Source organism: Helicoverpa armigera, chromosome 5 (genome assembly GCF_030705265.1).
Source record: "Helicoverpa armigera isolate CAAS_96S chromosome 5, ASM3070526v1, whole genome shotgun sequence".
NCBI lineage: Eukaryota > Metazoa > Arthropoda > Insecta > Lepidoptera > Noctuidae > Helicoverpa > Helicoverpa armigera.
Genome location: NC_087124.1, coordinates 5723942 through 5742546, shown reverse-complemented (window position 1 = coordinate 5742546; position 18605 = coordinate 5723942). Strand labels below are relative to the sequence as shown.

General features: G+C 38.0%; 2 protein-coding genes across 5 annotated transcripts; both read left to right on the top strand.

Moving 5' to 3' along the window:
* Nucleotides 1-1826: 1826 nt before the first annotated feature.
* LOC110377935 (elongation factor 1-alpha 2) lies at nucleotides 1827-9669 on the top strand. Of its 4 annotated transcripts, none has more exons than XM_021337025.3 (11): nucleotides 1827-1983; nucleotides 3681-3897; nucleotides 4083-4232; nucleotides 4319-4538; nucleotides 4972-5117; nucleotides 5673-5805; nucleotides 6115-6230; nucleotides 6449-6538; nucleotides 7865-7985; nucleotides 8277-8443; nucleotides 8545-9669. In XM_021337025.3, exons 2-11 carry the CDS (start codon nucleotides 3724-3726, stop codon nucleotides 8614-8616), a joined length of 1389 nt encoding a protein of 462 aa, XP_021192700.1. In that variant the 5' UTR covers nucleotides 1827-1983; nucleotides 3681-3723; the 3' UTR covers nucleotides 8617-9669. The 4 variants fall into 4 exon arrangements, with proteins under 4 accessions (XP_021192700.1, XP_021192777.1, XP_021192859.1 ...); XM_021337102.3 differs by lacking the exon at nucleotides 1827-1983 and adding an exon at nucleotides 2010-2138; XM_021337184.3 differs by lacking the exon at nucleotides 1827-1983 and adding an exon at nucleotides 2105-2128.
* Nucleotides 9670-10990: 1321 nt separating this feature from the next.
* On the top strand, nucleotides 10991-16167 carry LOC110371289 (glutamine--fructose-6-phosphate aminotransferase [isomerizing] 1). The gene has a single exon (XM_021327458.3). It carries the CDS (start codon nucleotides 11224-11226, stop codon nucleotides 13246-13248), a length of 2025 nt encoding a protein of 674 aa, XP_021183133.1. The 5' UTR covers nucleotides 10991-11223; the 3' UTR covers nucleotides 13249-16167.
* The last annotated feature ends 2438 nt before the right edge of the window (nucleotides 16168-18605 follow it).

Here is an 18605-nt window from a genome sequence, read left to right as displayed (position 1 = left end):
CTAGTTACTTGTAGAGTTGGGTACAAGGTTCGTCATCAACAATCATTACATTCACTTTTAAATTATTATTAAATTCCTAAGTCTCAAAAGTTTTTTCGTTGACGTGTCTATGTTCCGCATGAGTATTCGCACATACAAATTGTTTTTTTCTAGAAAGTGTATTATGAGTGCGATTAACGATAACATTATTCAATATTTCTTAATTACATTTTGTGAAGTAATTTCGTAAAACTATTGCAAGCGTTTTTGCAAGACAACGAGTTATAAGACCGGTTTTTAATTATATACGATTAGTTAATCTGCACTGTTTTGAAATAAAGCTGTCGTTAAAAACACGAATAATTAGATGAAACCTATAATGTTACAAATGTTTTCTTTATTGTCGTCAAACTACATTCCGTAATTAATTTCATTATTGATGATTTTTACAGATTTTTTTGTCTAAAGAAACTATGTTATAACTAAAAATTCAATATTATTATTTATTTATATATCCCAGCAATGAAAAAGAAGCTTGTATAAACAAGGTGTTTGTGTATGACATAGTTTCAATTATTATTATTTACATTTCTATATTTTACATCCATTAATTAAAGTTTACACTTTATTTTGAACTAAGTATTTTTCGAATTTAATTATAAGAACATCAGGATATGTTTAAACAATTAAATACATTAAAAAAAACTTGTATTATTTTTGTATATTGCACCCGGATTCCACTTATTTTAAGGTCTACTGAGAAACCACACAATAAGCGCCGTTTCAAGGATTACCACCTTCTGACTGAGTTCCTTGACCCAGCCTCTAAACGAGAGCCCCTCAAGATGTTGATCGTGCTCTTGGCCACTAAACCTCTGGCGATCACGACAATCGGCATGAACTGCTTAATATTTTGGTGGACTGTGTTGGGCGCATACTTGTAGTAAGGTACCTCAAGATCCTCAAGTTTGTAGTGCAGAGCAATGTGCTGGTGGATGATCTTGGCTACTTGGTTGTAGTTTGTATTATTGCCAAAATATTTATAGTTTTGGTAACTTATTGAAATCTTTACAAACTAAGTTAATCTATATTTTTCTTCTCACCTGTGCTTGATAGCCCATTAGGATAAAAACAATCTTTGAAAATATATAGCTAAATGCCTAGTAACCCGCTTAGGCAGCTGCTATATTATAAATACAATGGTTTATGACAATTAATCCATGATTGCTACTCTTATTTTAATAAAACTGCAATAAACGTAACATAGGGTAAGTTTTAATCATTACAGCAAGAGGGTGGAATATCGTTTCATCAAAATCGGTACAGCCCATTTCGAGCATAAATGTGTAACAGAAAAAAACCTTGTTTCGCGTAACGGCTCTCACTAATCCCATGAAAGTTTTATGGTGACCCTTTCTGATATTTATGTAGGTTTATGATAATTTATAAAAGGTATTCCTTCAATATTACCCAGTTATCGAGCAAGGATATAGGCTACTTTTATCAAATTGGGTGTAGTACTTTGGGAAGCGGGCGAAACCTCGGGAGCCTGCCAGTAATATACCTATGTTCGTTCCTTGTTCATAAACACGGACTATAGCGACTATTTATAACTGAGCATTAGGATCGGTATAATTAAAGTGTAAGTAAATATCAAGGCTTTATAAAACAAAAAGGTTTGTACAACACCTACGTCGAACAGTGATACTTGGCCTTTATGTTATATACCTCCGATAAAGCACGAAGAAAAAGAAAGTTCTGAACATCCGGTTTTCCGACGGTTTTTTAAAAGCAATTTAATTATTACAAGAATTATTGGTTTATATAGGACTGTTATTAATCATTGCTAGAATTAAGACATTATACTTTATTATAAATCTAGGGTTTTCGCGATGATTCACAAAAAAATTACCGTTTTGATTTTATTGATTGCATTTCCCGGGTGAATTGTTCACGGCGCATGCTCGAAAATTGCTCGGAAAATTCGTGACTGCGGCTGCAAAGGTGAGCTTTTCTTGTGTTTTATCATAAAATATTTGAAAGAATTGGTAAATATAAGGGTTTTGTGTGATTCTGAAACACATCTAATTAAAAATCAAAACAAAAGTGCTTTTCCTGCGAAATTAATTTGAATATCATCTGAGTACAGGTATCCGCCGGTATGGGATTCGATTCATAAATTACGCAATTATTGTTTTTATTACGCTTATTGCAGTGATTTTTTATAAACAGCGAAGGCAATGCCAGTGATTCTTAATTTTCTCTAATCGTTTGCGAAAAAAATGCAACGCCTGTAAAAGCAACAGCAGACTTTAATTCGCATAGATCTAATATATATAGTGAGAAGATCGGCTAACGTTTTCTATGATATTTCTTATCATCATTTATTTTTCCCTTTAATCCTGTGCCATTGTTTGTTGAAAGTGAAAAATAAGAATTTTCCAATTTCAAAGTTATGTCATGTTAATGTCACCGTTATTAATTCTCGAACAAATACCGGGCACAAAGGGATTGCTTGTGAAAAGTATGATGCAGGCACATGCTCAAGATGGACGCACTGCAAAGCCCATGTGCGTCGCCGGTACACATGCTACGTAGTGCGACATGCGATTATTCTAATTTTGAATCATACAGTCGCAAATACATCGTAACTACTTGTATAGATCACATCAACTAATTTTAGATCGAATGCACTCTCTCCTTGTGATAGATAATAAATATATATGTAGTCATTGCGTCGGGATCGTTATGCACTTTCTGACGAGCCGCCGGTATACGTCGTATGTTATTAAATTGGTAAAGAAACTTGGTAATTTCGGATTCAAAAGAAGTGTTTAGAAAACAGATAGAACTTCGTAGTAAGTTAAATCGGTTACGATTTTGTAGTAAGCTAAATTGCTAACAATTTAAATCGGAATGGACCATTTAAGACTCAAACCTTTGCCTTTAAACGTCCGGAAAACATCGTGATATTTTTTGGTTTAGTGCGAGAGAAAGTGTGCTTTTTGTGCTTATGGGGAACTTTGATCACACGTTACAATTTAATTATTCTTAGCCAGCATAAAAGGCAATTAATTTGCGTATGTAGACAAGACATAGTCTATATTTGGCTGAATGGCTCCGCTGTATCGATGTCCCGGATGTCCTATGCGCACGCTCGGAGAAGCGACACCCTATAGGGACTTTTGCTACTAATTCAATCGCGAATTATTGTCAGTGCGCCTTACTGCAGTTACGACGTAGCTCGTGCAACATATTAACTGTAAGAAATATCTTACTTAGTTCACTGAAACCTATCTGTACCTACCTAGCTATAGACAGAAATTGAGTTTATACCTACAACGCGCTAGGTACTCGAAGATCCAATGGAAGATATTACCTCAAGAATCAATTTCAAGTTTTATGTATATTGAGAAACGGTCTTTAGTTTCGTGTTAAATTAAACAGTAGACCGCTAGTTGCCGAAAAGCTATGAAAAAGCTTTTAATTGAACTTCAAATCTGGTTGAGGAAATTTTGTTGTTAAAATCTTGTTCGAATATTTCGGTCTTTCGGAATTAGGACTGATTCCCTCAATACTCTCATAATCCATTTATTGAAATTTACTATTTCAATTGGTTGATGTGTTAAAATAAAGAAATCATTGGAGATATCTGACCTAACAATTCAGCATTTTCGAAACTTTGTCCCTGTTTTGTGCAGGTTGCAAGTGGATTTACTTAGTTTCGCATAACGCGCCACAAGGATGGGTAAGGAGAAGACTCACATCAACATCGTGGTGATCGGCCACGTAGATTCCGGCAAGTCCACCACAACCGGACATCTTATCTACAAATGCGGTGGTATCGACAAGAGAACTATTGAGAAGTTCGAAAAGGAGGCACAGGAGATGGGCAAGGGCTCCTTCAAGTACGCTTGGGTGCGTAATTACCTATATCTGTAATATTATCTAAAAGCTACTTTGCTTTAACTTTGCTATACCTAAATTAATACCTATATATCATAGGCAGCGATCTTCAGGCCCCTTTGTTTGTTTTGTCTTCTAAATTATAGTGTTATTTGTTGGATCTAATATACTCTAAAAAGGCTTTCTTGTTGCCATAGGTGTTGGACAAACTAAAAGCAGAGCGTGAGCGCGGTATCACGATTGACATCGCGCTGTGGAAGTTCGAAACGGGCAAGTACTATGTGACCATCATCGACGCACCCGGACACAGGGACTTCATCAAGAACATGATCACTGGCACCTCCCAGGTAAGTGGCTTCGTTCCATTTTTAAAACACATTGACCACCACCGTTTCTTATATTCATGAACAATGGTGTTGATGTCATTTATTAGGCTGACTGTGCGGTGTTGATTGTGGCCGCGGGCACGGGCGAGTTTGAGGCGGGCATCAGTAAGAATGGGCAGACGCGTGAGCACGCTCTCCTTGCCTTCACCCTGGGGGTCAAGCAGCTGATCGTAGGTGTTAACAAGATGGACTCCACTGAACCTCCCTACCACGAGGCACGCTACGAGGAAATCAAGAAGGAAGTGTCCTCTTACATAAAGAAGATCGGTAAGTTGTCGCTTATTTCAGCTGTGTTTAAACACGTCAAAGGTAGTAGGACTAGAATCGCACTTTGTAATAGGTTCATAGTCATTACCAGCTGCAAACTACAGATTAGTTGAAAGTTGTTTTATTTCTCCACGGTTGACTGGATTTGCAGTCTTAACTGCCCCAATGCCCAGGTGACCACGGTCGTGCCCTACGATTTATACGCCAGTATTTTCTTTTAACATAAATGTAATTGGTCATTGTCTCGTTCGACGCAGCGTTTCATTTGTTCTCGCAATTTCTTTGGCAACTAGTCAGGCAATAAAAATAATTTATTAACAAGAAACGCTCTGAAACTAAATGGGTCGGTACTTAGATGTGACGTAATGTTCCTAAGTAGAACGCAAGGAGACGTTGAGGTCAAATAGGTACTTACATAAGCTTGATGTGGCAGGCTACAACCCCGCCACGGTGGCTTTCGTGCCCATCTCGGGCTGGCACGGAGACAACATGCTGGAGCCCTCCGACAAAATGCCTTGGTTCAAGGGCTGGACCATCGACCGCAAGGAAGGCAAGGTTGAGGGCAAGACCCTTATTGAGGTATGCACTACATAAAAACTATATTATTGGTCCAAGGACAAAACCGCAATGAAAGGTAATGTCAAGGTGATAATTTAATGTGTGATGCCAGACTACGAATGCTTTTTTTTTAAATAAGAACAACGCATCGCAACAATTTTTTTTTCGTAACTTACCAAGTGAGGTAATCAAATATTCAACTGAACAAATTGCGATGTAGCCTTAAGCCTCGTCTAGGCTTGCAGTAGGTAAAGGTGAATAATCTAAAATAAACTTTGACCTATCAAATCCACTGATGTGTACAGATTTTCGAGCGGCTACTTTCATCTCATTCCTTTCAATTGAGTCCTTAACCTCTTGGTATTAAGTTTGTAAAGCCTCTCTCTGTAAAAGGGCAGCAGACGACTTGTGGCAACGACATTAATACTTAGGCATTTTGGATTCACAATAGTTATCGATCGATATTGAAATTGCTCTAGGAAAAATACGAATCGATATCCTTTAGGTTCACTCACAAATGTGAAATGTCCTTCGAAAGGGTAAAAGGCACGATATCATTATAACTTATCCTTGTAGGCTCTGGACGCTATTCAGCCTCCATCCCGGCCCACGGAGAAGCCGCTGCGCTTGCCTCTGCAGGACGTGTACAAGATAGGAGGCATAGGCACTGTGCCTGTGGGCCGAGTTGAGACCGGCATCCTCAAACCTGGTAAGAGATATCCTCTCAGCAGTAATATATCATTACAGGTCCGAAAGTAGAAATAAGACTTCCACAATTACCTATCGGTCGCGAGCTAGTAGACTTTGCTTAACCCTCGCATCCTTCATTCTGGGAATATTTAGATATTAATCGGTAAAAAGCGATTCTTGTCATTGATATCCTTCCACGAAAAATTCATAAGTAAATAAGATTTCTCAAATCGGAATTTCCAGAGATAAGCGGATTCAATTAGTGTTTAACTGATCTAATTACCTATCTAGATTAAGAATCGTGGTAATAATGGGGATACATTTGTAGGTATGGTAGTGGTGTTCGCGCCTGCTGCTATCACCACTGAGGTGAAATCTGTAGAGATGCACCACGAGGCCCTGCAAGAGGCCATGCCTGGAGACAACGTTGGCTTCAACGTCAAGGTACGACCTTCAACAAAACTGCATTCGTTGATTCATCATCATCCTCCTGCCCTTTTCCCAATTTTCTTTATGGTCAGGTCAGCGCAACATGACTTCTTCTTCCACACTTGTTTGTCTGACATTATCTTACATTCTTTCTAGTTTAGCTACTAGACTTAAAAAAACGGACTTGTGCAATTTAAGAAATTTGTAAAAAAAGTTGCTTATCTTCTTTACAGAACGTGTCTGTGAAGGAACTGCGTCGCGGCTACGTGGCCGGCGACTCTAAGAACGCACCACCTAAGGGTGCTTCCGACTTCACTGCTCAGGTAACTCGACTCCGACGTGACTTTGGTTTTGTCTGGTATATCCAAATGTTAATCTTTTTCCTTTGGTCAAAATACTTAATTTTCTTTCAAAATTGCGCTTACGCAATTCATTATGGGACTATAGACGAGTTAACTATTAAATAAATTGTGTCCACACTATTAGATATCTATATTGTTATAAATCACGCACACTGTAAGTATTGCAAAGTTAGAAATTTTCTAAAATACCGACACACATACCTAATTCGCAAATGTTGCGAAAACTTAACACCCCAGTTGAGTTCATTGCTTAATGTTATAATTAGTTAGTAGTTGTAATAATAACGTGTCCCCTAATTTCCTGCCGCCTATCGAGTTTTGTAATGAATATTATCGGTTGACCTTGTGCCTACTGTAACGTAAAACACATATTGTTCTGTTGTATGACTGTTGCATGTCTACATAGTGCTAAATTAGTAACTGATTACTAACATAGTTGAGCAGCCAGATACAACGACCCTTTATGCCTGCGTTAAATGACCTGCCTATGCAAAAGTCTACTGACTAGGCACCTATTAAGTAGATGGCAACTAATTAGTTCTGCTTGAATATTTCCCGGAAGAACCGATTACTCCAAGCGTTAAAAACCGTTGATTAGCTACCGTATTGATCTTTAAGCATTTTCTTCTGCGTGATTTTTCGGCTCCAGCGAAATAAAAAAAAAAACTTCAAACAGACTAGGTTCTTCCGAGTAGTAGGTCTTGCTTATGCTACAAACTGAGGGACAGATCATCTTGCAGGGTGGCTGAGCTAAGCCACCTTACCTACTCATGGTCGTACTATTTTGTAAAACCTATTCAACAATCAAGATATTATTTGCTGACAATCTAATTACACTCTGTCGGGAGTTATGCTAAAATGACGAAACTAGCATTTTTCTATTATTAACATTTATGTGAGCGGTTAGTGAGGTAAAATTTAATCATGCGGTTGAGCACTTGCAACACACCGAGCGCTTTCAACTTCTCTCTAATGGTCTATTGCTTATTCACTATGCTTCAACCTCATCCCCTGCAAGAAGCAGAAAAATTTGAGGATTACGTGACAGATTACATGACAGATTATTTTAGTTCCTGTTCTCGTGACAATCTTAGAAATTTTGGGAAGAGCTCAATTAGTCTGTCCTGCGACAATAGCTTTTTTGGAGAAGATTATTATGACGATAATGATTTTTAAATAACTGTACCACCTACCTACTACGATTCGAATCATAAAATACAATCTCCCGATGGCCTTGCACGGCTAGTTAGTATTCTCAGGGTCTCTGTATGTACGTGTGATGTTCAGGTGATCGTGCTGAACCACCCGGGCCAGATCAGCAACGGCTACACGCCCGTGCTGGACTGTCACACCGCGCATATCGCCTGCAAGTTCGCCGAGATCAAGGAGAAGTGCGACCGTCGTACTGGTGCGTACATTTGCTCCATGACAACAAAATTTGACATTGTTTGGTACAAATAATATATCCAAATAACTTATATAAAAAAGTTAGTCTTCTTCAAGTGGTACTTAATTTTTCATCACAGCTCGCACATTGTGTTTTCCCGTTTCAGCTTCTAAGCCCCTCACCCAACCGTCCTAATACAGTAATATTCATACCCACCTGTGAATCGACCTCTTTTCCATATCCTTATCCATCAGTAAGTGTAATACAATAGCCCATACGCATCATACAATAATTTTGACCAATTATAAACAGGTAAGACTACAGAGGTGGACCCGAAATCGATAAAATCTGGCGACGCGGCCATCGTGACGCTGGTGCCCACCAAGGCGCTGTGCGTGGAGTCGTTCCAGGAGTTCCCGCCGCTCGGCCGCTTCGCTGTGCGCGACATGCGCCAGACCGTCGCCGTCGGCGTCATCAAGGTATTGCTGTCTATCCAGCTATCTGTTGTTCTGTACCGGCTCTGTTCAACAAAAAGCTCGGCTTACTGTATTCTACTAATTTGATCGTCTTTTTATTACAGAGTGTTACCTTCAAGGAAGTCACAACGGGTAAAATTACCAAGGCTGCCGAGAAGGCCCAGAAGAAAAAATAACTATGGGGCATGTTAAGCAATGTAGTGCAGCCGACCAGCACCTGCAGCAGCGCGGCGGCCGGCGGCTGCACTACCGCCCCGTCGAGTCCTAGCCGAGTCCCGCCCCCCCTAGTGTCTCCCCGCAATCGGAGCTTCTTCACTGGTGACATCACGCTCGCCCTCTACGTATGCATTTATCATAGCACGATATTCTTAAAGTTAGTTCGTTTTAGTTACGCTTACGTGTTAAGTTTATATCTTTGTGATTATTTTAGTCGTAAGTTACTCGCCAAGTTTGAGTTTCCGTATCTGAAAGCTCGTTACGTTTTATTTTTCCATCGCAAGGAGTTTAGGAGGAAAAGCAATGGAGTGGTGGTTGGATTTTTAAACCAATTCCGTGCACAGAACAACACCATGACTGCTTCGTGAATGTCATCCGACTCATTCTGACACCTATTCTCGTTGATATGTATTTCTTGATCATTTCTAATTGTTATATTTTATTTGTTATATTCTATATATTTTTTCAGTATCACGTTTCAAATTGTCTTTTCATAAATCCATAATATTATAATATTCTGGTTTATTAATGAATAAAATTCATTGTACTTATTTATATTTTTAATATGCCTAGATACGTAGGTGTAAGTATTATCGTATCTAATTATTTCACGTTATAATGGTCGAAGATTATTGTAAAGTTAACATCAGCGTAGTTATTGAGGGAATTTGATTGTAAATCAATCCTCTGTAGTTAGCAGTATGACTAAAGCGTTAAAAACGTAATGATAGAAATTTTGAAATGTTTGTAAGGCGTAGTTAACTAATTTTTGTTCCTAGTATTTAAATGAAAATGAATTAATTTGAACTTCTGTGTGAGGGTTTGAATATTCAATTCTAATCTACCCATTAAAACTGTTTCCATAATCTTAACTGTTTAGAAACTGTTTAGATATTCTTACGTACGGAAAACAAACTCGAGACTCATTTTAAGCTAAATGTAACTTTGTAATTTTTTCAATAATTTTGTAAAGACCTTGATCCTTGATAAAACCAATAAAGAAGCTACTGGTATTGGACGAGTTTTATTTTATAGTTTAAAAAATGAAGTAAAATGATCTTATACCCATATGACTAGCTGTCTCCCCGCGGTTACACCCGTATTCTGGGTAGAACTTCCCATACCCAGGCTATGGTATTCTTGGCTTAAGTACGACCTTTCCAACAGTAAATAATTTCTGCAATCTATTCAGTAGTTTCGAAGCCAAGGGTACAAAACAATATTATTGTAATTAAGATCACTGTACTTGGCACAGCTCCCATGAGATTCCAAGGGATGCCATAAGTCAAATTATGCCTCTGGTATTTACACCGTTTGGGAAATAGTTTGAGGAATGCGAATCCCAAGTTCCCATGGCACCCACCTTCGAGATAGATTTTAAGGGGTGCCATGGGTTGAACATAATGGGTTACCTACTAGAGGCGGATATGTATAAGAAATATTTTTATGGTGGTCATTCAATTATTAGTGGAAATTCTTCTTTTGCGACGTGGCACTTTATTTATTTATTTCATTTGGAATTCCAACAAGAAATACACAACTTCATACATAAAAAATACAAACACAACCATGCAATGTGTTTCCTCATAATGGAATCCACATCATGCCGTAGACCATTTAGCCCACTTCTACAGCTTGTGTGTGGTTTTCCTTAACCGACTATTCCGAGAAGTAGCAAAATCAAACTATTTGATGATGAGTGTGCTTCATGGTCGTGGAGACTTTGCAGGCCAGTGACACGTTAGTTCGCGTGATCCCATGCAGAATCAAGACGCTTCAAGAGAAAACATAACGGGAACGTGCTACCTGGGGATTGCAGGACGGCAGGTGATTCCGGTGTGAATTGCTCCTCCCATCAACCATTGGTTGGTTGGAGCAGGAGTCTTTGGCCTTTGAGTGAATATTTCCTGTGGGTTCAACCATTTTTAACGAACTTCAAAAACAAAAGGAAGAGTCTTATGATTATGATCAAATGATATTGGAGTGCTTAATCAATTGTGTGTAGTGTGTAAAACTAAAGTGTTATAATTATTACGCTATAAAGACGGTGCCGTGGCATGCTTTCACACGACGATGTCCCGTGTTCAGTCTATAATTTTAAAAGGATAGCGTATGTTAGAGTTCTAGTAGTTTTGGCGTAACAGCGAGACGTTATAATTTTATTTTAATGTTTATAATAGTCTCGTAAGGGTATTATTATAACCAATTCATTTATATTGTTTAAATGGTTTAAGATGTGACTTAAAAGTTCCATATCCAAAGATTTTCGTAATGACAATGACAACTAGTTGACAGTATTGGCAGCGGTACGTTTGACACTTGACAGTTGTGTTATCAAGTTTCCGTGAGGTGGATAACTTTTCGCCGCATATTTACTTACGATACCAGTGAGCTGTTGATAACGAAACACGATGACGTGTGCTTTGCCGTAAGTGAAAGTAACTAACAAGTGGTAGGAGCAATACGCGTAGGCCTTCAATATCTGTTGTGTATTGTGGCAACTGCAGTCTGTCGCGAGCCGTGGTTTTGTACGCTTGGATCCATTATAACGTTCTGCTTCGTTTACGATGTGTGGAATTTTTGCATACATTAATCATCTAACGCCTAAAACAAGGCGAGAAATATTAGAATTGTTAGTAACCGGATTAAAACGCTTGGAATATCGTGGCTATGATTCAGCAGGCGTCGCTGTTGATGCCGCAGATCAGAAAGACATCGCTGTTCTCAAGCGAAGAGGCAAAGTAGCCGCACTCGAGGAACTGTTGCAGGAGCGCAGTGTAGAACTGTCAGTGGAAGATTGTGTAGAGTCGCATTGTGGCATCGCTCACACGAGATGGGCCACTCACGGCGAGCCCAGCGCTGTCAACTCTCATCCGCAGCGGTCTGGCGAGGACAATGCTTTCGTTGTCATCCACAATGGAATCATCACCAACTACAAAGAAGTTAAAACTTTCCTTGAGAACAAGGGCTACATTTTTGAATCTCAGACTGACACTGAAGCCATTGCTAAGCTGATTCATCATCTTTACAACCAGCACAAGGATTTCAGCTTCCAAGAACTGGCTGAACAGGTAATTCAACAGTTAGAAGGTGCCTTTGCTTTGTGCTTTAAGTCCCGATACTTCCCAAATGAGTGTGTGGCAACCCGCCGTGGTAGCCCACTGCTTGTGGGCATCAAAACCCGACGTCGCCTCTCCAGTGACCATGTGCCCATCATGTACACCAACAACAAAGCTACCCGCGGTGTTGTGCCATCTGTGCCCAGAGTGAACAGCCATGCTCATTTCCAGCCAGAAGAAGAAAGAGAAGTAGAATATTTCTTTGCCTCTGATGCCTCTGCAGTAATTGAGCATACAAACAGAGTTCTGTACTTCGAAGATGATGATGTTGCTCACATCAAAGATGGTGTTCTTAGCATTCACCGCTTGTCTGGCAGTAGCAGTGATCCTCATCAGCGAGAAATCTTTACCCTGAAATTGGAACTGCAGCAAATTATGAAGGGAAATTATGACTACTTTATGCAAAAGGAAATCTTTGAACAGCCAGAATCCATTGTGAACACTATGAGAGGACGTCTCAACTTTGCTGATAGCACTGTTACTTTAGGAGGTATTAAAGATTATATCCCTGAAATTAAAAGGTGCAGGAGGTTGATGTTGATTGGGTGCGGTACGAGCTACCACAGTGCTGTAGCTACTCGTCAACTTCTGGAAGAATTAACCGAATTGCCTGTTATGGTAGAGCTGGCTTCTGATTTCCTGGACAGGAACACACCTGTATTCCGTGACGATGTTTGCTTCTTTATCTCTCAGTCTGGAGAAACTGCTGACACTTTAATGGCTCTACGCTACTGCAAGCGTCATGGTGCTCTTATCGTCGGAATCACCAACACAGTAGGAAGTTCCATTTGTCGCGAGTCTCATTGTGGTGTGCACATCAACGCCGGCCCGGAAATTGGTGTCGCATCTACAAAAGCTTACACATCTCAGTTTGTGTCTTTAGTAATGTTTGCCCTGGTAATAAGCGAGGATCGTATATCTCTTCAAAAAAGACGCGCAGACATAATTGAAGGTCTACATGAATTGGACACAAAGATTCGTCAAGTTCTAGCTTTAGACAATGAAGTGAAAAAATTGGCTGAAGACCTGTACCGTCAACGATCTCTACTTATCATGGGTCGCGGATACAACTTTGCCACTTGCCTTGAAGGCGCCTTAAAAGTAAAAGAATTGACGTACATGCATAGTGAGGGCATTATGGCCGGTGAACTGAAACATGGTCCTCTGGCGCTAATTGACGACTCGATGCCGGTCGTAATGATCGTAATGCGCGACCCTGTTTACACAAAATGTATGAATGCGCTACAGCAGGTTACTGCCCGTCAAGGTCGCCCTATCCTCATTTGTGAGGAAGGCGACAAAGAAACAATGGCGTTCGCTTCACGGTGCCTCCAAATACCTAAAACTGTGGATTGTCTTCAGGGAGTCCTCACGGTTATCCCGATGCAGCTCCTCGCGTACCACATCGCCGTATTGCGCGACTGTAACGTCGACTGCCCACGTAATCTCGCTAAATCGGTTACCGTGGAATAGGTAACTTTACACTATTATAAGCACGTACACATAGTTGATACTACTGTAACATAAAACATCGACAATTAACTAGGCGTTAATTGAAAGCAAAGTATTCTCTAACTAGAGGACCAAAAACAGTCGTGGATATTATTGTTGTTGTGAAATTAATTCGAAAATACTTTAGTCATGCTTAAAGTAAGTGGTTTGAATTTAAGTATCCCGACCGGTATACTCGCTATACCATAGTAGGGTCGCATATATTAGGGAACTGGTTTTGTTCTCGCGTGTGAGAGTGAATATTTGATATTATGCTTTATTTCCTATTAATTTCTGCACATTCCGAAACTTTTTTCTATTTTATAACTAAAGTTCCATTGACATTCCATTACTTTGTCAATAGGTAAATGTAGGCTCAGCATTTGTATAGTTTTTATGACTTAACTCGTCATAGGTTGTCGTATCAAGGCCATGCCTTTCGCTTGCATACCTGCCACAGACAGGCTGTCATTAACTTGTTTATTATTATTAATTAAGCATTAATTTGCCCAAATTCAACGATTTTCTGTAAGTTCTGTTTTGTGTGTGTCTTTTATTATTTTTGAATGTTTATCGCATCACTTGCCAGCTGACAAGTGCGTACTGCCACGTCGATTATGCTTGTTATTTTAATAAGTTGATTGTAAAACCTTATATTCATTAATATCTCCTTGTATTAATTTAGCATTCAGTTTTAACGCCGTAATCATTATTACAATTCGGTTATTCCTTCTATTATTCTTAATATTAATTAAGTCTCCATAACTATCAATTATTTTACCGAATGATAACTGATTTTTTTTTTCACTTATTCATTTGAGTTCCTGATTCCTTTGTTTTTTTAAATTGTTATAATGCTCTACGATAACGTGTTTGTTATCTTCACTTAGGTGCCTACTTCAACAAAATAATATGTTTTCCATGTTCTAAAATATATTTTACAGATGTTACGACTTGATAAGTGTTAAATTAATTATCAATATCAGATTGTCGAAAGTCTAAATGTTTTATGACAATCAGATTGTTAATTTTCTTTGAATTTTATAATTATATTTTAATGCAGTGATAATCAACCTGCTGCCCCTGCGCCAACATTTAACTTATCTGTGCAATACTTAAGACTACCTACAAAATAGAAACGAATATGATTCGTCCCAGCCTGCACCTTCCACATAGGCGGCGAGGACGTTAAGGGTTGATTATCATTTCAAAAAATGCATCACACTCGATTGAGATTCTTAGTATGTACTTATGTAGGATTTGTATATAAGTAGTTGATATGAAATAGATGTAGTATATCCTATACATTATATTTTATGCCTAATTGGTATATTACATGAATCTATCTGATTAGAATAAGAATGTAAATCATTTTAATGTATTATACAAACTTTAACTTAGTTGCGACAAAAGTATTTTTAAGGATTTTCACACAGCAAGTACCTAGCGTGGCTTATACCTAGCGCCAGAATTCAGTAACAGTTTTAAGTGCCCGTAAAGTAAAACTAATGGCATACTTTAAATCTGGTCGCTGATAAGGTTTAAAACCAAGGAAACGTGAGATAGGTGCGCACTTAATGAATTTGATAAAGACTAGAGCGATTAGGTACTTTGCAATTAAATTTTCATTTCATCGATGTAAATATACCGGAGTGGATACACACTTCTTTCCTCTTGGTTTGTTCATAGTCATAACACAAACTTAATTTTGATTGAAACGAACCTGATTCTATATTACACGTAAAATATTGTATTGTTTTATAAAATAAATATATACATACCTATATGTATATTTTACATATTAACTCGGAATGTAGGTACTATAGTGCTCTCACTTATAAAGTAACTACTGATAACTGATTTAAAAATTATACACACAAAATGTAAATACCACTAATTAACTGTTGTTATTTTTTATTCTAAATTAATCGCTAGTCAAAAATCTTAGCTTAGATATTTTGATATTAAATATCTGATAAAGTATATGATATCTGTATATTTATTTTACCAATTACAAAATGACCTTTTTCAAACCCTGCATAGACTTAAACATTAACGGTAATCATCCCGAAAAAATGGAATGTATTGATTCCAGCACACTAGTACCTACTTCCATTAGAACGCTATCAGCTATGGCCTCGGAAACAGGATCATTTAGAGAGCATTCTATTCGCAATCAAAGCAGCTAATTAATTTACAATCGTAATGTGTAGAAATCAATCCAGTTTTATTTTATAACATGGTAACTTACAACAACTTTTTGGAAGTGCTGATTTTAGATTTAGAACACCTTTTTGAATTGTTTCACCACCTGCTTATACGCAATATGCTTACACACTGTAACTGGCAGATAATTACTACCTAAAAGTTATAAAACAGACCTCTCGTAATATTTGCAATTTGCGACATAGCTAAGAGCAGAGTCTAGATTTATGACCGATTGAGACTGTAAACGCGAATATTAAGAATGTGGTATTTTCAGTTGCCTAATTAAATGTAGTTGACAACCTAAAGGCGATGTTGTAATATATTAATAGTGTATGAATGACATTGTTTTATCTTAGTACGCTAGGCACAAGTAATAAATAACGGTTGTAGGTATAACTAGAAATACATACACTAGATGCTCGGCATTTGTACGTGTCATGTCTGGAGTGTAGTCTCGAGTGTCAGCAGAGGTTTTAGGGATCTATATAATCGAGGCTAGATAATGCGGTACGTTTTAAGAGGATTTTGTGATAATAAATATCATCCATTCATTACTTCTGTCTGATGCACACATGCTATGCTGTCTTCACTTTAGCGTGAAATATTAAGGGTCAAAAACAGAGTTGTTATATTTTTTATTATTTACCTATTTGATTATTTTGAAAATATATGTTTATTATGTTCCAAATTTTATTGAAATGGTTTTATTTATAACCCCCTAATTAATAACTTTTTTGAGTAATAATAAACAATCTGGACCTATGTGTTGGTGACAGTTGCCGGCTATTCTCACTAGGGAGATCAAGCCGGATACGCGCGCAATCCCTGTTACCTATATACCTAGTATCCAAGAGTTTTCGACACAGGAGCACTCTCATAGCCCCGGACGGAACTCACGAGCAGTCACACTATGAGATTTCCTACTACACCAACGAGACAGTTTTAAAACCTTTAAACTTTACCAATATAGGAGGGTAAAATATGTTAGATATTTAATTTATCATCAGTCTATGCATTGTACTCTTAATTAAATGACAATGTAGTCTGTATCAATAGAAAACCATATCATTTAAATAATTTCCGGGTCCAGGAAACCCAACATTTCCTTAACTGATATTACATAGTTACAGTTATGGTAAAGTGGCGAACTACTAACATTGTAGTTACTAACGCAGTTTGTTCGTAGTCTAGGTAACTGTCTCATTGGTCTAGTTACGTAGTAAGTAATCGCATAGCGCGACTGCAGTGCAGGTCCTGGGTTCGATTCCCGAAATAGCTTTGTGGGCTTTAGAAACTTTCACCAAGCAGGTCAGAGTCTGAAAGTTGTCTGTGTCATACCCCAGTGCCCAAGAGAGCACGTAAAGCGACCGTCCTCGAATACTCATCAGAAGTACTTAGTCGTTAGAATTCCACTTCAGAGGCCGACAGGAGGATTTGAGAAAAACTCTCGACACGAGCTTGTCAGGCTATTGAACGGAATTGAACCTGCTGCTCACTCGACAAGAAGAATATGAAGTGCCCCTCCCCACATCTATCTAAGTTTTTAATGACACATGGGTAGGTATAATAAAGTACACCACAATGCCGACGTGTATCGATGTATAGTCAGAATAAAAGTACTAAAAGAAGACGAGACAATATACTTAAACCAACGAGAACACTTATGCAATCACTTCTCACACACGATTGTCACGTGCAGTTTTCTCTAAAACGATGGGTACAACGTAATACCTACATAGTTTGATCAGTTAGCACCCAGACAGTATATGCCTGACTAAAAACAATGGACCGGTGTCTTTGTGATAAAAACGCTCATGTGACAGCTTTTAAAGAGCACTTTATACTATTCTTTGGCAGTCAAAATTCGATTAAAAGACAAAAAGCCAAATTTATTCAAAGTAGGCAAAAAATAGCACTTTTTGAAGGTCAACGAAAAGTTACCAAAGTGAAGTCCACGGAGCGCTGTTTCGCAGAACGCGAAGAAAGTTCCCTGAGTCCCAAGCTCCAAGCTCGTCACCAGTTCGCTAAGAATCTAGAAGATAGAGTTGTAATGTTAAAGGTAGCAGTCAATAAGTCTTCGAAAAGACGATACACATGTGCTGAAATGGCAATTTCAATCAGCTGGCAGCGACATATAGGAACGCATAAACCTTTCCCGTAAATCGCTCTATTTGTTAAAAACCACATGACAATTCGTGCAGTATTTTATAGATAAGGCCGAGGAATTTGTATTTAAGTGCTTAAAACCACACAAAATCATTACTTTAGTAACGTTCTGTAGGTGTCTTTCTGTGCAGGTAATATAAGAAAAACAAGCTCTTGTAAAATATGGAAGACCTGTTATCTTGTATAGTATTTTATAATGTCACTAGACTTGACCTTCGGGCTGTAAACCTGTTATAGAAATTCAATATAAAATAATATTTTTTGTATCAAATAAAAAGAAACCAGAATCCTTCCTAATATTAGAAACTCGAATGGATAATAGCTACATTATTCTAAAAACAGGTGCAACATTTCAAAAAAATACATAATAATACAGTACCTTCGGTTCTGCAGTTAAAGAAAATATTGGCTAATCAAAGTTTTATTACCGATTAGATTTAACAGTGTTATCGTAGAATTATTTGTTATATAACTGCTTGCAATTAGTTCTTTATGTTAGTTTAGTGCCTATGAGGAACGTATTTATTTATTCAGGTGATACTTAGCTAAACCAACGAAACTGCCTTTCTGTAAATAAATGTTATTTTTTTAACTTATCCGGTTCTCAATAACTTTTATATAACATTCGATTAAACAAATGTAACCACTAATCCAATTTCCCTGTTGCTAAACTAACCCTGGGTAAAATAGACTATATTTTATCTGGGTTCGGGATGAGTTTCCACGAAACGCGAAAAAACAGTAATCAGCTATTTGGTAGGTTCCTATTTAAGATATTAGAAGTGCTTAGCAATGGGTACCTTACTGAAACCATTCTAAGCTCCTAACTTGCTAATTACCTAAATTATAAATGTAGCCTACCATGGATATGAATGTTTAAGCGAATACATACCGTATTACGTATTTCTGAATGCCAGTGAGAAACAAGCTTATGGTGGGTTAATGTTGGAGGCAACACCAGGTAG